Raw genomic sequence first — 26,529 nt, 5'->3', positions numbered from 1 at the left:
TTGTCTACACTAACTAAGTCAGTGTACACATCTTAACTCGCAGAAAGCTACTGTTTGTGGGTTACCTCTCCTAGCAGCTCTCCTCCCAGGCGGGTTCTCAGTGCCCCGGATCCCGATGACCCGCTCACTGAAGCTGAAGCCCATCCCACTGCTAAAGAAATGTGGTCCTCTGTTGCCGTGCCTTTAGATGATAAAAAATACGTTTGGAAAAGCAGCAGCTTTTATTCATCACAGAGCCAGAGCTGGAGGTGTCTGCTCCGTGCTTGATGATCCAAGCACCTGTCTTGCATGGGCTAGTGAAAAAACACCTTGGTCTCATAGCATCATGGAATAGTTAGGGTTGGAAGGGACTTTAAAAATGGTCTAGTTCCAACCCCTATGCCATGGGCAGGGACAGCCCACCAGCTCAGGCTGCCCAAGGCCCCATCCAACCCGGCCTTGAACACCTCCAGGGATGGGGCAGCCACAATCTCCCTTAGCAACCTGTGCCAGTGTCTCACTACTCTCATAGTGAAGAAATTCTTCCTTATATCTAGTCTAAATCTGCCCCTCTCCAGTTTATACTCGCTTCCCCTCGTCCTATCACCACAAGCCTTTATGAATAGCCTCTCCCCAGCTTTCTTGTAGCCCCTTCAGGTACTGGAAAGTTGCTATAAGATCTCCTCAGAGCCTTCTCTTCTCCAGGCTGAACAACCCCCACTCTCTCAGCCTGTCCTCATATGGGAGGTGCCCCAGCCCTCTGATCATCTTTGTAGCCCTCTCTGGACCCGTTCCAATAGTTCCATATCCTTCTTATGCTGAGGATTCCAGAACTGGACACGATACTCCAGATGAGGTCTCACAAGAGAAGAATGGAGGCGCAGAATCACCATCCTTGATCTGAATCACCTCCCTCGACCTCACAATTCACACAACTTCCATGACCTCTTACTAGCTTGCCAGGGAGGGTTATTGTATTAAAACCAAGCAAACCTGTATTAGAGGTGTCAAGTTCATTGAAGTTCATTAATTGAAAACCAATGGTAAATGTTGAGAGAGGTTTAGACAAACACAAGCCATTAACTACAATTAGTTTGTTTATTGAAAATCACTGTGCCACCATTCATGATGCAGACTGGCATTTGCAGACTGTAAGAAGCAATCAGAAATACAACATCAAGTGGTCAGTGGCTGAAAGAAGAGCCTTTTCAGTCCCCTCCACCACTTGCCACCTCCTAGTGCAACGAGGATGGCCATAAGGCTGCAGGAAAAGGCTAATACAATATAAAGGCTTGATATTTAACCTAATAACAGTTTTCAGTAGAATATTGAGCTCGAGCGTTATATATGCTCAGCTGCTCCAAGTGTTAACAAGCAGTCCATTTCCGTGCTATCAAAAATTGTCAGAGGTTGCTTAAATGTAACCAAGCTTTAAAAAATCCAGGTGATAAAACTATTTCTTTTCATTGTATATTTTATTGCATTTCTGTCCTTCATAAAGGCTAAAAGACATACAATCTTGCCTGCAATCAAAATGCTTATTTAGTGAAAGTGATAAGGTATTCTGGGTAAGCCTGAATGTCATTAAATATGATGAACATGGATGGTTGGTTCACATTATCAGTTGAACTATCAAATAGATCTATAGAGTTACCAGCATTTTTTGCTGCTGGAGTAATTGATCCTTTTATCCCCTGAGAATATTCGCCAACCAGGACTCGAGCCAAGTACATGTACTTCTTCCCATCCGCATCTGGTTTGGAGTAGGTATTGCTGGCAGAATAGCTGGCATTAACAGCAAAGTACGTTCCATTTCCATAGTTTGCAGCTGTCATCAGGAAAACAAACATTTGTGAGTGTTGCATTAGTAGCAATTCATTTATCTAACATCTTCAGAGCCCGTGAATATCTCGACAATTATGCTTTTTATTTGCATTAGGGAGATTTAACAAAAAAAATAATTTTGCGTACAAAGCGGGGACTGTGCAGACAGCACAGCAGATCAGTCCTAGCCCTGTTCACAAAAAGAAGAGTTATTTTGAAATTCACATTACCGTGCATCCCAGCATAGCTCCGGTTAAATCCTTGGTTGTTAATTAAGGTTAACGACTCCTTACTTGTCCCATGAAACAGAAACCTCTCATTATTTTTGCTGGCATTTTTTTTGTCCATTTCACACTTTTTTATTTGGTAGGCCTTCCAAAAATATGGGTTCTGCACCCTTTCAATCTGCAAAGTTTGAAAGTAAGACACATTTAATTTTCTTTAGGTTGCTATAACGAAAAACATTAGTGCATCAACAATTCAACCTGCTTCCAAGATTCTCCTCCTAGCTCTGAGGCATATATACCAGACTATGAAATAAATTTGTCAAATCACTCCAAACTGTGGCACAATGGACAGCAGAACTCAGGCCAAAACATGACAGAAACACTCTATAGGAAACAATATGGGACAGTTTTCCAGGTTTCTGGGGCACAGATGACATGTCTACCTGCAAAGTACACATGGCTTAAGCGAGCAAATGCTATGCTCTATTACAGCAAAAACAATTTAAAGAAAGAACATTCTCCCTGGGTGCTGAAGAAGAGACTGCTTAAGAATCATTCCAAATACTTCAACTGCAATATTAAACCGATGCTGATTAAAGTCAGTGACATCCATAAAGACTTGTCCAGCTTCAGAAATCCCAGTGGAATTTATTTTTCCATTGTTACTAGTATTCTTCATCACTTGTTCTCAAAGTATGTATCCTCAGATATAATTACATGCTTTCACCTTTTCAATTTTTGATGAGTGACAGGTCTTCAGAAACTTTTCCTGCACATCTTTATATTCTCTTGTTTCTGGTTTCAGTTTCACTACTTTGAGTCGCTCGTTTTCCATATCGTCCCATGTTGCAGGGAGCACTGTTGAGTCTTGATCTGCAGAAGAAACGCAAATGAATAATGTTTACCCAAACCCTCTGCTTAAGATGAAATACGCACTGCCACAAACCCTTCTAAAAGCCCCTACATCTAGCTTATCACTAGAGCCTACTGGTCTTTGTCAGCCAAGGGTATTCCGCGGTTCTTTTACCAGAGGATTAGGGCTTTGTAGATTCCAGTTTGCCACTACCCTGGCAATTGATGTGCCTGAATTGGTAGTTCCTAGACAAATCTCTTCTTCACAGCTGAAGTAGGATCCCTTTGCAACATCTTTTACCAGTAGCCTTGCCTGCAAATCAAGTTTTCGAGGACATAGAGTAAATGCAGAAATACTGAGTAATTAATTCTCACCAACTAGGAGACTAGGAACAAAGCCTCTGAATAGGGATGGTTTTAAATTAAGGAGTTCAAGAATATACTATCCATCTGAAAAGCAGAACTCTTCCCTTTCTTCCATACTCCCATTTCATGGCCTAGCTGTATTGTCAAACAGTAATGCTAACTGATGCATATAATGCTGGATGTCTGTAGTATAGGTTCTCTCAATTAGAGGTGACACATTTTTGGGGAGAGAACAGAAAATAAAAATCTGAAAATACGTGCAAGAGGCATTACTGAGTCACTGGGAGCTGCACAGTTTCTTAAACCTGTCTGCTTTCACCTTCAAGTGTTAAGCAGACAAAAAAGTTGTTCCTGTTAGAATATAAAATACGCCGCTGTAAAACTGAGTCATAGCAGGACAAAGAACAATAATACAACAGGAAAAGTCCTGTATGGATGAGTAAGGAAAAGGTAGTTCCTTATATTGTAAAGGACCAGAATAAATGGAAGAGAGTACATCTCAAGAACAGAAATTAGCTGAGATCTAGAATGACAGCTGCTAGAAACATCTAATTATTGCTAGTAAGCCTGTTAAGAACCTCAAAACACATTCACTACATTTAAAAAAATTTAGATAACTGCAGGATTCTTTTATTTTCGTTTCCCAATTTAGTTCCTTTCTACATTCTCCAAAAATGAACCAATAACACTTTGCATATTCTTACCATGTCTTCCTTTTACTAGGCTAGATGCAACCTGGTTTTAACGCAGGAACATAAGTCTGTCAAGATGCTTTTACTTACCTTCACATTTATCAATACGTCTAACCGGTCTTTGTTTTCCTTGCTCATCCACAGCGTATCTACCTTCTATATTCACTGTGTATTTTTTCTTATCAATGGTGACCAGAATATCTTCTTGCTTGCTCAGGAAAGCATTTTCCAATTGCATATTTGTGAGGCTGTCGAAGGGCACATAGGAATCCTTTTCAAAATACTTCCACTCAATTAGGTTTTGTAGAAGTTCTGCACTGAACTCTTCCTGTTTAGCAGCTTTTACCCTGTGGATCATTTCTTGAATAGCTGAATAAGCCATCCAGACATCTTTCTCAACACCTGAAATTCGGATAGAGGTACTATCCAAATGTTCAATTTTTAGTTTCTTTTGTAGGTCATGCAGTTCCTTACTCTCTCTTTCACCAAAATGAGCGATAGATTCTTCTTTGATTTCTGTTTGAAACTGATCCTTTAAAATTGCATTTTTCAACCAGTTTTCAGCTTCTTCCACTTTCTTTTTGTTTTCACCACAAATCTGCACAACAGCCACGTCAATTTTCTTTTCCAAAAGTGGTTTGGTTTTTCCCTTTGCGTCACATTTCTCAGAGTTCCACCATGCTACATTGAAATACACAAATGTTGTAATTGATATTAACCATTATCAGCCAGCACTAAACAGATGTATAACCTGTATTTAAGTGGTGTCTACTTACACTTGATCTTGGAATACAATAATTTGGCTGTTTTTTTAGCAGAATGTCCTCTCTTCTGCATGCTTGCATGGAACACACTCAGCAGATGTGGCTGGAAGATGACAACTTTAACAGTTTTCAGAGATGGAGCAGAGTTACTTCTTGCAAAGTCAGTTACTGCATCTATCATGTCATCAGCTACTACAGCTGGATCAAGGCCTGCCTCACCTGAAACAAGGTATAAAGATTTTACCCTTAAAAAGCATTAATAACTGTTACAAGTGGTAAAAACATCTTTAGAAGAACAGTTATGAATATACCCATAATCACTTGGATCACAAACAAGTCAGAAATAGCTTCAGGCTGGCAATTATGAAATATTTCTATTTATCAGGAAAAGGAGGTTTGAGACCACGTTTCCAGCAAGGGAAAAATGGAAGTTTACTTTTGTTGACATGGCGACTGATTAGGTTACAATATAGATGATATGGCTTGGTTACCTAACAGGCCGCAAGCCTGATGCTCAGTGGTCCAGTAACCAACTCTTTGTTCAAAAAATAAATCTAGTTCTACTCATGCAAGACGCACCTGCATCAATGGGGCCCAGTTCTGGATTCTCTGACTCTAGGGATCCAATCAAAAATATCAAGGACAATTTGTCCTTTTTGACAGTCTACATTCCATGCCTATCAACCCTACTTGTGCAGCCGCTAGCCAGAGTTGCATCATCTGTTGATTTCACCAAGAGAAGTAGCTCCCTAGATATTGTCCCATGAGCTGCCCACACATACCAGGATGCTGTGATAAATATTTGTGGTTCTCCAGGAAGTATAGACACACCTTTGAATCCCTGTTAGCAAGGAAGCAGTCGTAGTCTCTACATATTAGCTGACTGCAAGGAGTGAAGCTTTCTAGGTCTTCATAAGCTTCTGATACCAGTTTTAAAGACTACAGTTCCTGAATATATTTTCACCAAAGAATAACCCCTTCAGATAAATCAAACTCATTGCTTGAACCCCGAGATCAGCAGACTCACAGGCACTAAACCCATTTCAAAGGGGAGACACAGACCTGTTCCAATTGCTGGAAAGGTGACAGAGGTGTACTGCTGTAATTCACACTCCTGAAGCACTTTGGAGACTATCATCTTGATATCATCATGAGCGATACAATGAATTATTTTTTTGCACGGCAGTCTTCCTCCCTCGGTGGTGATATAGCCCTTGTTAGGTTGTGAGGCTGAAACATTAAGTAGGACATAATCAATCAACAATTACCCACAAAACTGATATGTACTAATCTTCATTAGGAGATAAGACATCGTGACAAATATGCCTCGAGATAAGCTTCAAGTTTCCTTCCACAAACTGTGTGACCCTCTCCCTCTATTTACACTTTCAAGGCACAAGGATTCATTTTATGTTTGTAAAATATTTGCCTCATTTAGCAAATACTCCCTGTGGGTCTTAATTTGCCAAGTTTGCCCTACAGACTTGAAGAACTTCATGTAGACTAGCACTACACTCTGTCTTCATGCACAAACAAGCATGCCATTTACCCTCATGCTGCGTATTTTGAATTACTCTCTTGGCCTGCAGAACTGAGTTTTACCTCTTATCTCCTCCACATAATTCTTTTCCTTTTGTTGGTCTTCTAAGTTGACCCTCCATACCAGCCTCTTTCCCACTTCCCTTGTTTTGTGGGGTTTTAAAGCATAAACCTGTGCCTGCCTACTCCCCATTCACTGTATCTGCTGTTCACTACCTAAATTTAGTCTACAAATAAATGCCTCTTCTGAAGCAGGAACCCGACTTCACTATTTTTCCCTCTTAGTCACACAGACGGTCCAGCAGTGGGCTGCTAATTAAGCCAAGAGCAAACATATATCTTCTCACTCAGGCATGACAAAAGGAGTTGTAGGTAGACAGCAGCTTCCAGTGAGGTATGGCTTCTCTATTAACATTTATGCCAATGTTATCCCCTGCTTATGGCTCTCTTTGATGTAGACTTGATCTGTTTTCAGCATGGAAAGCTTTACTGGAGTAAGAGGACGCAACAGCGAATAGATATAGTTATTTACATATGCTAGGAAGCTCTTTCTTCTTTAAGATTTTTCTTTTCCTTCCCTCAACAGATGTTTACAAACATCACATTAACTGATTAAAAACTAGGTGATGTAATGGACTGCGTAATACAGATGGATGTACACTAGGCACTGAGAAAGTATCCCAGCAGATTCCCTGCCATGCATGAAGACCTTCAGAAAGGAGATTAGAAACATTGTACCATACCTAGTCGAGCACATTCTTGATCAATTGCTGTTCCAGCACCACTCAAAATTGCTTTAGAGACTCCTTAAATGAGAAGAGACATGTGAATCCACTGTTACTACTGTATTAACAGCAAACAGTTAAAGTCCTATTTGAGGCAGAACCGTGTACCACATAGTATTTAAAAATAACTCAATCCCGGTAACAGTAAAAGTTATAACTGAAAAGCACTATTACATAATTTTTAGGCTTACGCTTTTCAATTCAAAGTCATATCTAATGTACCTAACAAATTTCACTGAGGAGAAAACCTCATGGAGGTCTGCATTCTCCTTCAGTCTGGCAGACATCTTATAACAAGATTCTATAAAACGTAAAAACAAACAAACAAAAAAAAGATTAAAAGATCAGTTTCCCTTTCTGCAAGAATCTTAAACATGGCATCCTGTAACATAGATTAAGAAGGACAATTAAGCTGCAGACAATTCCTAATTGAACCTTTTTACCGTAAGAAGCAAAACAGAAACCACACTGTGAAACAAAAAGGTTTGAAACTTTGAAAAAAATACTTCCTACTCTCCTCATCTAGCCCTTCCAACCACGCACATTGTTTTCATACATAATAGCAACTAAAATACCTCTTCTGAGGTCGAAGGTTTGGTTTGTTATGTTTACGATGACATCTCCATCTTCCTTGGTAATATCACCTTCCACCACCTGGAACAGGATGGAGCCAATTGTCATTTCATTCACATTCAGTGCTGGGGATGAAGAGTCACCAGGGGAAGCTGCAGGAAAGAAATGCAGACCCTGAGCAGAAGGGATCAAGGAGGTAACAGGCTACAATGCTCGTTGATGGGTACAACACCTAGAAAGATCTGTCTAGCTTCAGCCTCAGACTGTGAATGTTAACCTGTCATATTGACTGAAAATCATTCCTTCTCACGGGAGTCTCTGATCAACCCTTCACCTATTCCCACCATCGCTACTCATGCTGAGATGGCAGAAAAAAAACTTGTTTTGCTGCACATCCCCTATACAGACACCACTTGGCTGACACTTTAAGCCTTCGCAAAACTCTAAGGTAAGACAGCAGCAAATCCCCCCAGGTCTCACTCCCTTGCTCCTCTGTCTCACAGAGTATAGTATATACTGCCTTTACAGCAGCCACTTTGACTGCCACTTGGACTTTGGGAATGACATCCTTACCAAACAAAGAACTAAACATCCATAATGAGTGCATTGCCTGGAGTATTTAAAAGAATGAAAAATATCCACTGGGCACACAACTTCTGTGGAAGTAGCTTACCTGCGCTAGCATTATTTGTAGAAGTCTTCTGCATTTTAACACCACATCTGTTCTCAAGTTCCTCTGAGAATTTCTAAAGAAGGAAATGACAATGAAGTCCTCTAGCAGTCTTTAGATTACACAATAGAAATAAAGGTTTGAAAGGTAAAGTTAAAAAACACTTCCTAAGCGAACTGGCCGATGTGGTTGCAGAGCCACTTCCCATGATATTTTAAAAGTCATGGCAATCAGAAGTGCCTGGTGCCTGGAAGAAGGGTAACGTGCCCATTTTTGAGAAGGGTAGTAAAGACAACCCTAGGAACCATCGACCCGTCAGCCTCACCTCTGTGCCTGGGAAGATCATGGAACAGATCCTCCTAGAAGACATGCTAAAGCACATGGAGGACAGGGAGGCGATTAATGGCAGCCAGCATGAAGAATTTCTTCACCATGAGACTGGTGAGGTGCTGGCACAGGTTGCCCAGGGAAACTGTGGCTGCTCCATCGCTGGAGGTGTTCGAGGTCAGGCTGGATGGGGCCTTGGGCAGCCTGATCTAGTGGGATGTGTCCCTGCCCATGGCAGGGGGGTTGGAACTAGACCATCTTTAAGGTCCCTTCCAACCTAAACTATTCTATGATTCTATGTAGAAAGAGCTTAACACAGATTACTTCATACCATTTGCCATAATGATGATGGCAAGTTTTGACTATTGTTCTCAGACAGCAAGGTTATTTAGTGTGAGCAACAAACTGAACTGGAAAATAACTAAGTCGCCAAGTCCTCAAGCCAATGCCACCCTTCTCTATGCACAGCAGCTCATGGTTTGCTGCAGCTGCCTTCAAGTTTGGCTTTTCAAAATGTATACAATAGCAGAAGTCAACACATGCAGAAACATTTATTTGGACATTAAACACAGCACTTCCTCTTCCAAGAGATTCATGTGTGAAATAAGTAACTTGAGTGTGGATATAGAGAATTTGTGCTAACATGGTATTGAAGAAAGGGGGATGCAGAATGCCAATACGTTTTCTACTGGAGAAGTTTACCAGCATAGCAATCCTAGCTTAATTATTCTTCCTGAAAAGACATTAGCACTTCATTGAAGGCACTCCTATTTCCAAGTGTGATGATATCTATGTAGGATTTGCAGCAAATTTATCTGTAGACAAGTCCTACATACTGAAGAATTAGGCAAATTAATGAGATAAAGAGTAATTACACTTTCATCTGTATTACTGCCAAGGAACAGAAAAGGACAGGGAGGAAGCAGGGCTGCACAAGACAGGTAGCTGACCACAAAGGGTAGAACCCAAAAACAGAGAACCTTGAGTACAGATGAGAGAATGTCAGCAAACTTCTTCTTTAGTATAAGAACAAGCACCCTGTCAATTCTTTGAAGATCATCAGATCGCCAAGTATCATGAGATAGACCCAAACAAAACAGCACATAACGGAGACAGAAAATCACGGTAACTCACCTGAATATTAGCTGTGTCTTTTGAGTGCAACAGAAAGTGAACTTCCTCAAGAGAATTTACTTTATTTTTGCTACTGAATTCAAACACTTTGTCAAACAGCACTTTAGCAACAACAGACCTTGGAAATCCTAAAATCCCTGTCCCAATCGCTGGGAAAGTAATTGACTTTAAAGATAGCTCCTCCGCAATCTCCAGGCATTTTGTGATGACATTGCCCAAGACCTATAAACACAATAATTTTTTTTCAATTACCAAAGGTAACTTCTTCTAGTACATGCAATGTAGCACCCTCCCTTTTATCTTTCTCTTGGTATTAAAATACAATAATAGCATACATCACAAGGAATATATCAGGCAACAAGCAATCAGCCACACATCCACACAGTTAAAAAAGGAAGAGGCCAAATTCTCATCTCTTGCCCACCACATCAATGGAAAAGAGGCGTTAAACTCACTACAAAGCCCAGTCAAATTAGAGTTCAGGCAAATGGAAATCCTTATACCTTTTCAGATGTGTGTCCCTGAGACCATGAAGGTACCACGGCATGAAGAACGACGCTGCAAACTAGATTGTGACCTTCTGTTTTCAACACAGATCCATCCTCAAGTGTTTTCCCTAGGCCTTCTTCTTTTAAGCTCATCTGAAGCATCGGCCCTGCTTTGCTTAGCAAAGCTTTAGCAAGTGGCCCTTTATTAAGCTGCAGATCTTTAGCAACACTGATGACAACAACGTCTGTCTGAAAAACACGCAAGCAAAACATCTAGCTTTTAAGTATCAAGTCTTTTAAATATCAGGTTTAAATTTTACAATGATTACTTAAATACAGGCTGCCTGCTGATTTACAAAGAAAACATTTGGGACAGAAATCTGAGAGTGAACAAAATTTTGGCAAAATCCAGAAAAGTTATGCTGTTGTAATACCATGAGCCTGCCCGTAGCAGCATAAAAACTGATTCAAAGCAGAATTAATTTCAAGACAACAGGAGAAAGATCAAATTGTGCATTCCTGATCTACTTATTCTACCTCCATTTTACAAATGTTTATGAAGTCCATTCTTCGACAGAAACTCACAGACCAAAAATCTGTGCTCACTGAGAAAAGCAGGACCTTCCACACGTGACTGGTCCAGAGAAAAAGGAGAAACTGAAAACAAAGACTGGGAGACAGCTATGGAGAAAGAAGTGATAAAAGTAGTAGCTTAGAAGGGAGAGGAATACAAAGGGCTATGAACATTGCATCAAGCACTGCATTCAGCTCCTCAGGAAGGACCTCTATACATTTTAATGTATATTCTGCTTTGGCCAAGTGGAGTTGCTGCACACACAATCTGTGGGATGCATCCACTCCTGAAAGGATTTGCTGGTCCCTATGGAAAGGGTTCTGAAATGAGTTGCTTTCAATATCAGTGATCTCAGTGAAGAAGCTATCAGTCAACTAACTGATAGCCATGCAATCCTAGAGGCAACTCAAAATCCATTAGTGAAATTGTGTGCTAGTATTCATCAATGACAAAATGCATAACAGTCCCCAGACCAATATCCTACAGACGCAGAGAGAAACAGACTGGCCGTGGGCTCAGACAGGCATGGCTGTGCTGCCTCAGAACCACATTGGATCTGGAAGCAGCCCAGCCACACTCACAGGGCAGGACACTCATGTTAACAAACACTGAACACCTTGAGCACCTTCTTTTGCTTCTGTGCTAGTACCACACTCCTGTAATCAGGAGGTCTGGAAAGGTCAATGCTACATGCAGGTGTTTCCTGCCCAGTGTGGTAAGGTCAGGGAGTTTCGGAGCCCAGAACCATTTGTGGTCACTACAATTGCTTCTGCTAAACTGTAATGCACCACACACCATGGGGATCCATCTGCCTCTGTGCTAACAGATGACAAAACACAATGCTGTGCAGTCATCTGCATCTCTCATTCACGATAGTCATCTAACAGCAATTCTTATTATCAGCAATAATAGCCAATTTCAGTAAGATATCAAACCTGTTATAAATTGCTGATTATAAATGATGGTCTAAGGTTGGTTGGGTTTGGGGTTTGTGTTTGTTTTCTTTTAAACAAAACTCTTCACTTGATATTTGAAAGGCAGGTAATTTAAACCACTTACTGTAGCATCTTCAATGCTTCCTTTTTCCAGCACAATGTCAAGGCCTTCCTCAGTTGTTACCAATGGGAAATCCTTGCTATTTTGAGAAATTTTGCTTTTCCTAGGCTGATGAACTGCACTGGTCTGATGCAGTGACCTGCTTGAAGGTGAACAATCTGAAAACACTTCACTCAGTGCCTTGCTGAAAGCCTCAATGTTATCCTGTGTAATACCCACAAGATGAACCTCCTTCAAGCTGCTGTCCCCCATAGACTCTTCCAAGGTCTCCTTGATGGAGGCTACAATTGAATACGTACACAGTTCCAGTGGGAAGCCAAAAATCCCTCCACTTATAGCAGGCAGAGCTATGGAACGATGATTGTACGTTTCAGCTATTTGTAGACTTTTCTTCACTGTCTTTCTTAACAAGCTCACACAATTTTCTGCTTCATCTTTCCTCCACCTGGGCCCAACAGCGTGAATGACGTTCTTGCAGGGGAGTTTCCCAGCACCCGTGATAACTGCATACCCAGGCTGCAAGCTCCCATGCTTCTTCAACAGGTTGTCACATTCCTGTTGCAGCTCTGGGCCAGCTGCTTCTAACAGTGCCGCAGCAAGGCCACCACTGTGTTTTAAGTCTTCATTAGCTGCATTTACCACAACATCCACAGGGTAATTACACAAGTTACCTTTATTCACTGCTATTACAATTCCACCTAAGGTGACCTGCCTATAAGGCTTGCCTATATTACCGAGTTCTTGTTGTTCCTCCTGCTGTACCTCTGATGGCTCTTCCAGCCTGATCAGACACTTAAATTCCTGTTTTGCACTGGCAGCAAAAAAGTGTTCTCGCTCTTTGAAATATGACTTGGCTCCTGGTGCTTCAATTACCAGACGCTTATAATGCAGGCCAGACAGAATTTGCTGGACTAAAGCGACCCCCTTCAGCACTTCTCTTCTCGGTCCACTCAGGGATATAACTCTATGTTTCTTCTGCATGCTGAAGTCAACTTTCACACCCTTTTGTTGTAAATTGTCCCAAACACTGGCCTTTTCTTTCTCAAAAAACATTATGACAGCAATGGGCTTTCCTCCTATGACCTTTTGTTCTTGCGTGTTTTCATCTATAAAGTTAAAAAGTTCCTCATAGGCTTTTTCTACTGCTTGAGAACAACCTGCAATGATGACCTGCCTCTCTGCCTGAGTGACTCTTATGGCTTCATTCGAGCAGTTTTCCTTGGTGAGCATTTTCCATTCTGTCTTTTGGAGAACTGACTCATCCTCTAAAGCAATGCATTTGTAGATCAGTTCCTTTTTTATTTCTTCTGCTGCTTTTTGGACATCTTCAGGAGAAGTTCCTTTCAAGATGATAGCTTCTGTGCCAAGCTCATAAAAGGCATTAATATGTTTTGACATAAACAGGCTCTGTGACAGAGTTTCATCATCAATATGCTCTAAAAATTGGTAAATGTAAGGGTGGATATTAACTATTTTCTTTGTCATTCTGTGTATATTATCTAATATTTCTCCTTTTACTTTATAAACTTCCTCAGGCACTCCACACAGATTAATGATCTTCTGTGAATGATCATAAGATATCTGCAGGGCTGGGAACTCTGTGCGAACTTTATCTTCAAGATCAATACTCTGTAAAACTGCATATTCCCCAGAATTCAGGAACACTATTTCTTCAATTCTTTGTTTTTCTCTTTCAATTTCTCTGGTGGCCTTTTCTACCAGAAACTTCAGTTCTTGTTCAACATTCTTCACAACTTCTTTTTCACCTACTAGAATAAGTAAATCCCGGGAAATATATGGGAGTATCAGAACTTCATTTTGAGTAAAGCTGTTTCTAATGGCTTCCCACACTTCTGCACTTACTTGACATCTACTTGCTTTGTACTTTGATATGCTATGTGAAAATGCTGTGGAAACAGTTTCATTCCATGTCTTGATCAACCGAGACGCTAATCTCTTCTGCTCAGACAAAGCAGCTGAAGGATGCAAAATAACTTTTGGGTCTGCACAGGCGGGTTCAGGCCATTCTAGCTCACAATTACATTTTGCCATTTCACAATTTATTGTCTCTATTAGTCTATTATTTTTGTGCAAGTAATACCAGACAAATCGATCCAGAGGCACTGTAATTGAATCTGGCTTCTTTATTTGTGGCCCTTCCATTCCATACAGAGCTGTTCCCAGCGAGACGTAGTAAGGATAGACAGAGATTGGTGTTTTGTTGAGTGAATGCTGCTTTGCCAAGATATTGGTTACATCTAAAACAAACAAACCAAAACCCAAAACAATTAATGCTAGCATTTAAAGCTGAAGATATTCTGGGATCTTTTCTAAAACATTGTTTTCTACATAATAATGTTTGCTACAGAATAGTTCCTCCATGAATTTTCCCCCATTCCCACACAGACATAATCCCAAATTATTGAAGAGTTGTTTTAAATGCCAAAAACTAGGTTACAAAATGCCAGGTAAGAACCAACACCATCCTCCTCCAGGAGAAAATATGCAGAGCAGTCTCTGCGCCCTTGAGCTGCCCAACTCAGCAGCTGTCTGGGCTGCTAGCCAGCGGTATCAAATCACAGCTGCTCCACTTGCCCCAAAAAGAGTGTCTATTTTCTTCAACCTCTCTTCAGATCTCCCCTTATATGCAATGCCTCCAGCTTCCCTCTTGTCCTCCACCTTCCACAGATGCTCATGTTTCTGTGACTGGCTGGACAAGCCACAGCACCCACTTTCCAGCAGAAAAGCTGTCCAAGAAATTGGCCTCAGATGACCCAGACGACACCCATAGCCACAGGGCAGCTAGCAGTGAAGGTGGAGTGGAGAAAAGTCTCCTGCAGTACATGGGGCTGCGCTTTCTCTATTGAACTCAAACTGTAGCCTGAACTCTGTAAGGATAAAGGCCTGGGTGAAATAAACTATGTGTGAAAAGGAAAAAATTCTATGCCTCATGCCCAGCCGGTCCAAAACTTAAACCTGCACACCCGTTAGCAGAGACCTGCTGACAAAGCACCAGATCTGTTGGTTTTATAAGGGGAAAGCAGCCATCTGTCTAGAAAATCCATATTTTGATCTTTAAGTGAACAGACCTCAAAGAAATAGGCTTCATTTCGACCTTACCTTTATGGTCACTGAATGTAATGATAGCTGCATCTTCATCAGGCAGCTGCTGAACATCCACTACCTGCGCATCACCATTCTTCTTGTTTTCGAAGTAGATGGCTATATAGTCACTGGCTGTGTTAGGTGGGATATTTTCAGCCCTAATGCTTCTTGTTAGCTCAAGGCACCGTGCAGTAATATTTTGTTGCTTTGCTCTGTGGTTTTGATTAAGCTTTTTAGCAAATTTTCCCGCAACTAAAAAGATAAGGGAGAAGAAAAAATAAAATCAAAAACCCAAACAAGATCAAATTAGCGGCTCACTTTTTCTACTACAATGCTAGCAGACTATTGCTGTGTGCATTGACCAAAGCATTGAATTATGAAGCATCTATCAACTCAGAGATGCCCACTAAGCTACTTCTTTCCACATATTCAGTATCTGTTACCAAATGTTCACCAGATGGTTGAGAACAACTGTTGACTGCAACTGCCATAGCCAGTATTTGACACTAGTTTCCCTACTAAGCAAACCAGGTCTCTTTAACCCAAAAAAGAAAATAAGATCAGTTTCAGTTTTGGGCCACGGCTTTATACATAACTAATTAGACATAAGTCAACAGTTCTAATTTGGTTTCTTTCACTTTTACAATTATAGAATTGCTTGGTTGGAAAAGACCTTTGAGATCACAAAGTCCAATTGTACCTGTCCACTACTAAACCATATCCCTCAGCACCTCATCTACCCGCCTTTCAAATACCTCCAGGGACAGACAACCTCAACAACCTCCCTGGGCAGCCTCCGCTAGTGCCAGATAACCCTTTTGGTGAAGAAATTTTTCTTAATGCCTAATCTGAATTTCCTTTGGTGGAACTTGAGGCCATTCCCTCTCACTCTATTACCTGTCACTTGGGAGAAGAGACCAACACCCACCTCCCTACAATCTCCTTTCAGGTAGTTGTAGACAACGATAAGGTCTCATCCTAGCCTCCTTTTCTCCAGGCTAGACAACCCCAGTTCCCACAGCCGCCCCTCATAAGGCTTGTTCTCCAAGCCTTCTCACGCATTCTATCTCCAGGTATTTTTTCGCCTGTTACCACCATGGTAAAAGACAGTCAAGTCACTTTTACATCTGTCAGGCAAACCCACGATTAAGTTTTTAAAGAATCCACTTATGTCCTAAAGGCTACACTAAACATTTAGGAGTGGACCACAATGTGAGAGGCAAATAATTTCTTACTTACAAAGTGGAAAACCTTGTGCCTTCTCAGAAACTAAAAATTTCTTTGGTTTAGTCATAGCACTGACTAATCCCTTCACAACTTTCAGATTTTTGAGCAACTTCATTCTTACTTATGAAACACCAGCAATACAACTGTTCCCACAGTTGATCCAAAACAGCATAAACTTGTTTTCACCACATTCTACCTTCTACAGAGATTTAGTTTTCCATATGGAAGACAGAACTCTGCTTTCTCTCCTGTCCCAGCTCCTTATTCTAAATCAAGCACACATAAAATCACCCTATCCCTAAAAGGACTCAAGCACAACAACACTCAAAGAATCCTGGATCCAGTTCACTGCTGTTAAGTTTAATTCAGTTCTCCTGGTAATGCAGTGCTGTTATCTCTACACCATCAGCTATGGCAATGGCTTACGCCACTCTGGTCTTACCACATCACTTACAGTTCACTATGTCTTGGGATGGAATTTGTTAAAAATATCAACCATTAATCTTGCCAGGAATTAGGAAGCCTCCCTAACCTCTCACTGGTGAGAAGCAGGAGCAAACACTTCTCCGTCATCTGGAAGATATCCTTGTCATCAATCACTCATCAGGCAGAAGAGAAAGTGTATGGTATTGAACACACTGAAAAACCACAGCGGGCAGACAGTAGCTTAACAACTAGTTGGTACTGCAGCATCAGGCAACGCATACAGTGCTGATTCCATGCTTCCCATCACTGACAGCTGCCACTCTGCAAAAAGGACAGCTGGGCTTGCCTCAGCACCCCAGGGTGTACCCAGCCCAGTATCCTGTATCTAGGAAGCTCAACAGCAGGTATCTAGAAAACAGCTTCAAGAAAATGCTGCTTCCCTATTCCAACTATTTTTAGCACTATTTTTCAGCCTCAAACTATTTTTAAGCACAGCTGATTTCCCAAACCTGATGCAGTCTATATAACAACCTCAAAAAACGCTGTTCCATGTAGTTGTTCAATTTTCCCTCAAATCTATACAAACTTACTACACGTGTAACACCTTTCTGCAAGGAAAGCCTCCATCATCGAACAGTTCTAAGACCAGAACAAAATTTTTTTGTTGCTTGTTCAAAGTTATAGTTTGGTTTTAGTCCTACCTGTTCTGTTTACAATTGAAATCAGAGCTAGCCACCTTCCCACTTACACTGGCCTCCATACCTTAGATAAATAACTTTAGTAGAGCAAATCCTCATTTACAATGATGCAATACCAGATTAAACCTTAAACCCATGACAGAAAACATTCATTTCTTGCTTAGTCTCCCTCATATACACAAGCAGCTAACAGAAAAGATCTGCAACTCTGACTCCTTCTTACCAGGATCTCTAGTAAAAGTAACTACAGCAGCATGTATTTCAGGTATCATTTCCACACTGAAGTCACCCTCTTCCTCTGACAAGCCACTGACATTCTCTACCAGCATAATTAACACACAGTCTTTTACTGTCTCCTGCACATTTTCAAGCACAACTACGTTGGAACACAGGGATCCTTCAGAGTCTTCCATTTGGCACGGTTCCTGGTGAGTCTCCACTTCCCATGGCTTCACAAACAGCTTAATTTTCTTCAGAAAGTGATGCTTCCTTTGCAAAACGTCTTGGGCATCTAGTTTGACAAGAAAACAAAGAAAGATGTGATCATCCCTTCCCCTTTCACCATGGCACAGTAACATGTTAAATTACAGTCTACTTCAAAAATCTGGCCAGTCATATTTTCTTATATAACAGAAGAAACATAAATAAGGCAAAACTACATCAGAAGTTAGGGTCACAATAAAAACTACTCTATGATCTAGATGTCCCCCATCTCCTTAAGGCAAAAATAAAGTTACTTTTAGAGGTAAAAGCCACCTCCTTTCCACCGCCCTCAAGTGCATAAACTATTCTCCAGATCAGTAACACCTAATAAACAGCAAATAAAGAAAGGGTTTTCCATCCTGCTTATCTTGTGTATTTAACACATATTTAAGTAGTAAACTAAATATGACTATGTAAATATTTAACTACTTCTCCTGCATAAAGAGTTTCCTCTATTTGTATACATCCTTCACACACTAACAAGTAGCCAACAGCACTTTAGTGTAGAGGAAAACAGGAAAACTACAGATAAATTGAGGCTACTTTAAAATAATTTTCTCCAAAAAGGTGAGCATTCATCTCTCTGCCTTACAGATACATAATATTTACTACCTCTTTTCCTCCTACTTTCCAAAACCCTGGCAATTGAAATGAATATGAAAGAAAATACAACAAAATAGTATTTACCCATGATATGCCTTTAATACTCTACTATGCTTTACCCTGCCTGCAGAGGCAGAATTAAAGTCTATTTATTCTGCAGTGCTCCTGACACAGTTTCCCCTGCATTATTCTCTGTAAGACTTGATCAAGCATCTGGGACAGGTGTAGAGTACCACTTCTTTCCCTGTGGGTTATTACAAACACTGTCAGAACCCCACATCTGTATTGGATAGACAGGCTCATCTGTTCCTATTACCTCTTGTCACTCTCAGGGAGTAATACACGGCTTCTGCTGAAGCAATGCCCACAGAAAGATCCAGCACCAACAAACGTCTATTTTTATAAGAGAGCTTTAGTGATAGAACACCTGCAAGATACGATCATACCTTCCTCATTCTGAAAGGTGATGAATATTTGCTGGTCCTTTTTGACGAAGGACTCGATTGTCCCCCCACCAGACTTGTTTTTATTTTCAAAGTACATTTCCACAATCTCATCTTCTATTTCCTCCCCAGGGGCAGTGGTTACTACTATGACAGATTTCCTAGAGGCTGCGTTTTCTGCTTTCTGTTTCTCACGTGATTCTGAAAGAAAAGATCACACCCTAATGCCTTAGAGAAAAGTTAAGGAAAAAAAGCAGTTTATTATACTCCAAGTCTGCATGCCACTTTTTACTCAAATTACAAATAAGATCAGGGAAAAGAATAGGCGAATAAACAGTAATTCAGGTGGTTGGTTGTGGTTTTGGTGTTTGTGTTTTTTTTTTTTTCACAACAGCCTTTAAATCCCAAAACTGAACTATCACTAGCGTGAGCTGTCATATCAACAGGTTAGGAGAAAACGTTTCCATTTATCGCCAGGTAAGGACAGGAGAAGTTACGGCTATGAAAACTCCTTCGCAAATTCACAATGAGGGGAACCATCGCTTTTCTGTCTATGCACTCTCTCCACTTACAGTTCCAGCCACGGCTGTGGGTCACCATGGGTCTACACATGCTGGCTGCCAGCAGAGCTTCGCTGTACCTGGGGTACACAGCTACCAATTTTCTATCACAGGTCGCCCCAGCAGGGCGAGTGGCAGCTGGAAAGGGCTAGGGAGGGACATGCTTACCCAGAACAAAAGTCAGCATCAACTACATACTCCCCCTAAAGAGCTGGCCTGTCCGAGGCTGCCAGTGAAGTGGGGAGTTTCCTAAAGGGACTCATACAAAGATAAAAAAACCCTTATTTATTTTAGCCTGAGACCATGATTTCTACACTCCATTAGACACATATCACAAGCCACCCAGGTGACCAGGGCACTATTGCAGCATAAAGGTCAAAGAAAACCAATGAAGCAATAAAACACTGGTCTTTGCTTGATAAGTGACATGCTTACCTGTCTTTTCCTGCTGAGTGCACACAGAAGACTCCTTATTCTGGCAGGTGGGAAGAGACACCTGGGATTCATTAACTAGAGCTAAATGACAGTACTTTCTGAGTTACTGCATACTTAAAGAAGAAAAAGGTCATTCTTGTAGACCCAGGACCAAATACAGTTTGAATTTAATTTCATTTGGCACTGCTAGAATCACAGATTTCCATATATTCCTTTTTCAAACCATATGTTGAATGTGCAAACACCCTTTAAGCTCAGAAAAGCCTCGGGCATAATGTCAAAAAACAAACTAGCACACAGTCCTGCTGTGTGAAGCACTGCTAGCAGGTCCTCCCATGTGTTACAGCACTGTCCTCACACAAACCCTGTGTCGTTGAACAAGAGATTTGTCAAGGACATCCCTGCTCTGGAGGGGAAGCACCTTTGGAAACCTGGCACCTCTACAAAAGCATCTGTTGTGACGTATTCGTACTCTACACAACATTCCTCCCTGCTAGTTTAAAACAATAAATGGATTTAAATGGAAGGCAGAAGATATAGATTGGACATTCTTCATGGAGAGGGTGGTGATGCACTGGAATAAGTTGCCCTGAGAAGCTGTGGATGCCTCATCCCTGGCAGTGTTCAAGGACAGGTTGGATGGGGCTTTGAGCAGCCTGGTGCACTGGAGGTGTCCCTGCTCATGGCAGGGGGCTGAAACTGGATGATCTTTAAGGTCCCTTCCAACCCAAGCCATTCTGATTCTATGAACTGCGCAGGTATGCGTGGACCTGATGGTTGGAAAAGACCTTTGAGATCAAGCGATTCTATGATTCTATGAATAAGGAACACAGATAAATAAGAAAAAAAAAAAGATAACAGCAATATCTGCCAGACAGCTTTTCTGGTCTGTGCGCTCATCCCTCACTGGTGGGCTGCCCTTGTTGGCACAAATAAGTAATCCACACACAGAAAGAAGCGGGCTGGGAATGATGGACAGCCTCTCCCTGCAGGGAGAATGCAGGCAGTGTCTGATGGAACCACAACAACTGCATGGGAAGTCAGTCCTTTCAGTTTTTATGCATACCTGGGACCTTACTTACAGGCTGTGCTTTATTAATTAAATTAATTGTGTGGTTCAAAACCTGAAGGAGAGTGCTGGGGTGGGGGAATGGGGAAGGAAGAGTGCAGCCTGCACCAGCATTCAAGGGAAGCTGCCTTAGAGCCCCACAGTGATGAGGCCAGTGTTTCAGCCCTACACTGTGCCAGACATGGATCCTACCTGGTTCCTTGGCACCGCCAGCTGGTCCCAGCTCCTGCAAGCGGAGCGAGAGGAGAGCGGTTACCCATGGTCCAGCTTGTCCCCAACTTCCCACCCCGCACCTCCACCTTGATGCAAGAAGCAGTGGGATATTTTTTATTTCAGCTAAAGAAGAGTAAAGTTTCAACTAAGTAATTGCATTTTTTCCTCAAAGTTAGCCAGAATGTCCCTCTGACAGCATGTTTTCTTTCATGTTTTTCCAGACATTGTTCATTCTTTGAAGACGATAACACCTTCTGTGAACTATAATCTATGCTGAACAGAGGTCTCCTCTTCTGCAATCACCTCTGTTTGAGTCTCTCCCTATCTCAGATATAAGGTCAGAGAGCTGGAGCCAGCTCCAAATTAGAAAGCGTTTTGACTGTTGTGAAGTCCATAATAACATTAAAATTAGTTCTTGGATAATAGAATATACAGGAGATTTCTGGGAAAATTTATACATAGGCCTGTAAGTGGGAAATACATCCTGTAACAGCTCCTGTCTCGCTGCACGTCATTGATGGAGATCGCTCCTCGTGTTTCCAGGCCTGATAAAGGGTGCTTGAGTCTCAGAGTGTTTATTCGCTGGCATTTTCTGTATCAGCCTCACCTGAGCAGTGTCCTCATCGGGAGCAGCGTCCTCGTCAGTGGGCGGCTCGGTGACCAGCAGCGACAGCCGCCCCTGAGGCCCCCACTCCAGCTCATGGATGCGCCGGTCCAGTACCCGCTGCCGCACTGCCAACACCACAGGCACTGGTCAGTGGAGGAGGGGGAGAGGAAGGGGGAGAGGAAGGGGAGGAAGGGGAGGAAGGGAAGAGCAGAAGGGGGAGAGGAAGGAGAGGAAGGGGAGGAAGGGAAGAGAAGGGGAGAGGGAGTGAGGAGAAGAAGGGGAGAGGGAGGGGAGGAAGGGAAGAGCAGAAGGGGAGAGGGAGGGGAGGAAGGGGGAGAGGGAGGGAGGAAGGGGGAGAGGGAAGGAAGGAGGAGAGGGAGGGAAGGAAGGGGGAGAGGGAGGGAAGGAAGGGGGAGAGGGAGGGAAGGAAGGGGGAGAGGGAGGGAAGGAAGGGAAGAGCAGAAGGGGAGAGGGAGGAGAAGAAGGGGAGAGGAAGGAGAAGAAGGGGAGAGGGAGGAGAAGGGGGAGAGGGAGCGAGGGGAGGGAGCCGAGCCGAGCCGCCCGCTCCCCACTCACCCTCGGGCTGGGCGAAGCAGACCAGGACGCTCCCGGCGGCGCCGCCCGCCCGCAGCTCGCACTCGCCGCCCCCCGAGCGCTTCTGGCTCTGGAAGTAGCAGAGCAGCTTCTTGCCGAGGGCCGGGGGGGGCTCGGGGGAGCCCCAGTCGCCGCTCACCAGCACCGGGAAGGCGCCCGGGAGCCCCGACATCGCAGCAGCCGCTGCCTCGGCCCCGACCCCGCTTTCGGTTTCGCTTTTCGGAGCGCTCCGCCCGCTCCCGAGTGCGGAGCCCCACAGCTGGGCTGGAAGGGAGGGACCACAAAGCCCATCCACTCCCACCACTGCCACGGGCAGGGGCACCTCCCACTGGATCAGGAGCTCCAAGACCCATCCCGCCTGGGCTCGAACGCCTCCAGGGATGGGGCAGCCGCAGCTTCCCTGGGCAACCTGGGCCAGTGCCTCACTGCCCTCATAGGGAAGAAATTCCTCCTGATGTCTAATCTCAATCTTCCAATTTAAAGCCATTCCTCTCTATCCTATCACTGTAAGCCTTTGTAAACGGTCCCTCCCCAGCTTTCCTGTAGCCCCTTCAGGTACTGGAAGCTGCTCTAAGGTCTCCCTGAATCCTCCTCCAGGATGAACAAGCCCAACTCTCTCAGCCTGTCCTCGGATCGGAGGTGCTCCAGCCCTACGATCATCCTTGCAGCCCTCCTCTGGAACTGTTCCAATAGTTCCATATCCTTCATGTTGGGTATTCCAGGACTGGACGCAATACTCCCAGTGGGTTCTCAATGTATCTTGGCCGTGTCCCAGGCAGCACAGGGCTGGTGGGCCCTCACTGGCCTGTTGCTACCTAGTGACCCACACCAGGTCAGTGGAGGAAGAGATTATTTGTTCTAAGTTACTAACCTATTATATATTTGGATACTATGTATCGTTTTTTCTGATTTTTTTAGAACTAAAATATAGGATTAGCTTGAATAATAACTTGTAGCTAGCCAGTGCCTGGATACTTACGCTTACATAAGGAATTTTAACAAGGCTGCGGTTAGAAAAAATGGGAAAGAATGTGACTGTATCTAATTAAGCCAGATAACAAGGACTAGCACAATAAGGGAAAGAAGAACCAGCTAGGACCAAATGCAACCTTGAAGAGGTGCCCAAGGAGTCTAAGAGAATGTGTAAGAAGGAAAGTTGAAAAGGTCATAGTGAAGAAGCCTGCGAACCTTCCTCGAGAAGCCCCCGAAACCAAGACCCCGAGAGGGCAGAGCACGTGCACCAAGGGGAGGAAAATGTAAATAAATTATGTAAATAAGTTCCAGGAATTTATTATAATAGACACACCTGTTCCAGGAAAAGTGATGAATATCTATGCTTTGACTGTAATTAGACTTTGTGAACTGTGCTAAAAGTCACAGGCACGTTAAGTGGAGCGATCCCCTGCATGCCTGCCGTCGCATAAAAGGATATCTTACTTAATAATAATCAAATCTGCATTGATTATTGAGTCTGGCTTTTCACAGCACCATCAACCGAATGGCCACAACCTGTATGATGTTGTTGTACTCCTGAGCAAAACAATATGAGCTGCTATGTAGAATGCAGTATCCATACTAACGCCTAATCTAATCAATGAATGGTAAAGTCCTCATTTTGTGATATTTAAGGAATAAAGCAACGAAGACTGCAGAAGACTGGCATCTGGCCAGTACTTGAGGAGCCAAAAATGATGGGTGGTCAAAATAACCCTTGTTTCAAACCTTATAGAAACTTCAAAGGGGGCCAGATGCCAACGAAATAGAGTAGGGGGCTCCTTTGCAAACCTCAGACTCAATAAAGGACCATGGGGAGCATGTGTGAGGAGGAGGACTCTTGTTATACTTAATAATGAATATGCATGTTTTTTAAGAGAAATATAGCACATAGGTATAAATTCAGTCTATGAAAAACCTGCTACTTGTAGTCGCCAGTATATACAGTAGAAGGATCAACCCCTCGGAAATCCAGTACCATATTAAAAAGAATGCCTTCTTCTTAAGACCCCAAACTGGCGTTAAGAAGTATTTTTCCCCATTTGGGTGACAATGTGACCTGTTAGAGGACGTGATGGCAGGGAGTGACTTGTCACCAATGTGATGGAAAAGGGCAGGTAGGTGCTAGGTAGAATCTAGAAGAAACAATCTGTCATTGCTAGGTGATGTAACTGAGTGCATAATACAGATGGATGTACATTAGGCATTGAGAAAGTACCCCAGCAGGTTCCCTGCCATGCATGAAGGCCTTCAGAAAGGAGATCAGAAACATTGTACCGTACCTACTTGAGCACATTCTTGATTAATTGCTGTTCCAGCACCACTCAAAATTGCTCTGGAGACTCCTTAAATGAGAAGAGGGGTGTGAATCCACTGTTACTACTGTATTAACAGTAAACGTTAAAGTCCTATTTGAGGCAGAACTGTGTGCCACATAATATCTAAAAATACCTCAATCCTGGTAACATAAAAGGTTGTGATTGAAAAGCATTATTGCATAAATTTTAGGCTTACGCTTTTCAATTAAAAGTGACGTCTAAAGTACCTAACGAATTTCACTGAGGCCAAAACCTCATGGAGGTTTGTGTTCTCCTTTAGTCTGGCAGACATTTTATAAAAAGATTCGATTTCGAAAAAAAAAAAAATTAGTTTCCCTTTCTGCAAGAATCATAAACATGGGTTATTTGTAAAAAACTTGATTAAGGTTTCAACATATAAGTCTTTTTCTACACTCTGCAGTTCTACTAGGCTGAATAACACCAAAGATATTTCAGTTTGGCTTTGCTGTTCATCTGAACGTGTAAAAGATTAATGAGCATTCCAAAGAGGTCACTTTAAGACATACAACCAGGAACTCACCTACCTTCCCAGGACACAGGAAGGCACTGACCTGCTCATAATCTAATCAAGTATTGCCACAATAAAAGAAAAAGCCCTGTTTGTGTCCTTGACCCATGATAGATTCTGCTGTCCTGATTTGTAAGGGCACTATACAGATAATGAGTAACAAGTACGTTTTTCTTCTTGGCAGCTCTAAAACTGCTTCACAAGTCACAGACAGTCTGAAAATACTATATATACTGCCTTTACAGCAGTCGCTTTGACTGCCACTTGGATTTTGGGAATGATGCTCACCAAACAAAGAACTAAGCATCCATAATGAGTGTATTGCCTGGAGTACTTAAAATAATAAAAAATATCCACTAGGCACACAACTGCGGTGAAAGTAGCTTACTTGCGCTAGCCTTGTTTGTAGAAGTCTTCTGCATTTTAACACCACATCTGTTCTTAAGTTCCTCTGAGAATTCCTAGAGAAGGAAATGACAATGAAGAAGGATGTGGAACTGTTGGAATGTGTCCAGAGGAGGGCTACAAGAATGATCATAGGGCTGGAGAACCTCCCATACAAGGACAGGCTGAAAGAGTTGGGCTTGTTCATCGTGGAGATGAGAAGGCTCCGAGGAGATTTTATAGCGACCTTCCAGTACCTGAAGGGGCTACAAGAAAGCTGGGGAGGGACTGTTTACAAAGGCTTGTAGTGACAGGAGTGGGAGCAATGGGTATAAACCGGAGAGGGGCAGATTTAGGCTAGACATAAGGAAGAACTTCTTCACCGTAAGAGTAGTGAGGCTGTGGCACGGGTTGTCAAGGGAGGTTGTGGGTGCCCCATCCCTGGAGGTGATAAAGGCCAGGTTGGATGGGGCCTTGGGCAGCCTGGTCTAGTGGGATGTGTCCCTGTCCACGGCAGGGGAGGTGGAACTAGATGAAGTTTAAGGTCCCTTCCAATCCTAACTATTCTATGATTCTATGATTCTATGATTTCCAGGTCACTTCTGGACATAATGACACTTTCTACTTGCAGGCTTGCAGCCCCCTAAATGCTGCGTCAAAACCCAAAGCTTCAATGTATTAATACAATCAGTAATTATGAGCCACTCCTCCACATATGTGTGTGGTGCTTAAGCGTGTGAGGGGTTACTTTTGGTGATTGCTTTCCTGTGCCGGGAAAACATCTCAGGACTTGCATCCCACTGTGCTCAGAGATCATTGTGCTTTCAGAGTTGTGCAAGGAGCCTGCTTTGCAGATGCAGCTGTTTCCAATGCCTGAGCTGCTGATGTCAGGCACTGGATAATACTGACCTTGCTCTCCCTGTCAGACACTTTGTTGTGATCTGAGGTAAATTATAATCAGTTTTGTGACTAACTCAGTTGCTGTAAGTAA

The 26,529-nt window shown here is 42.6% G+C and overlaps 1 protein-coding gene across 3 annotated transcripts; it reads right to left on the bottom strand.

Moving 5' to 3' along the window:
- Positions 1–1,056: 1,056 nt before the first annotated feature.
- Positions 1,057–22,547, bottom strand: PARP14 (poly(ADP-ribose) polymerase family member 14). Of its 3 annotated transcripts, none has more exons than XM_054069839.1 (19): positions 22,296–22,547; positions 21,720–21,844; positions 21,092–21,125; positions 19,831–19,911; positions 18,839–19,036; positions 17,530–17,817; positions 14,971–15,207; positions 11,854–14,108; positions 10,236–10,469; positions 9,733–9,954; positions 8,275–8,347; positions 7,604–7,753; positions 6,987–7,049; positions 5,767–5,934; positions 4,717–4,923; positions 4,031–4,621; positions 2,758–2,903; positions 2,034–2,208; positions 1,057–1,807 (listed from the first exon to the last, which is right to left on the bottom strand). In XM_054069839.1, the coding sequence occupies exons 1-19, from the start codon at positions 22,483–22,485 to the stop codon at positions 1,518–1,520; spliced, it is 5,727 nt and encodes a 1,908-aa protein (XP_053925814.1). In that variant the 5' UTR covers positions 22,486–22,547; the 3' UTR covers positions 1,057–1,517. The 3 variants fall into 3 exon arrangements, with proteins under 3 accessions (XP_053925814.1, XP_053925816.1, XP_053925815.1); XM_054069841.1 differs by having other exon boundaries at positions 19,831–19,891; positions 22,296–22,430; XM_054069840.1 differs by lacking the exon at positions 19,831–19,911 and having other exon boundaries at positions 1,058–1,807; positions 22,296–22,546.
- Positions 22,548–26,529: the final 3,982 nt, after the last annotated feature.

Source organism: Cuculus canorus, chromosome 6 (assembly GCF_017976375.1).
Source record: "Cuculus canorus isolate bCucCan1 chromosome 6, bCucCan1.pri, whole genome shotgun sequence".
NCBI classification, from domain to species: domain Eukaryota; kingdom Metazoa; phylum Chordata; class Aves; order Cuculiformes; family Cuculidae; genus Cuculus; species Cuculus canorus.
Note: the sequence above shows the minus strand (reverse complement) of the source record. Positions and strands in the feature narration are given on the sequence as shown.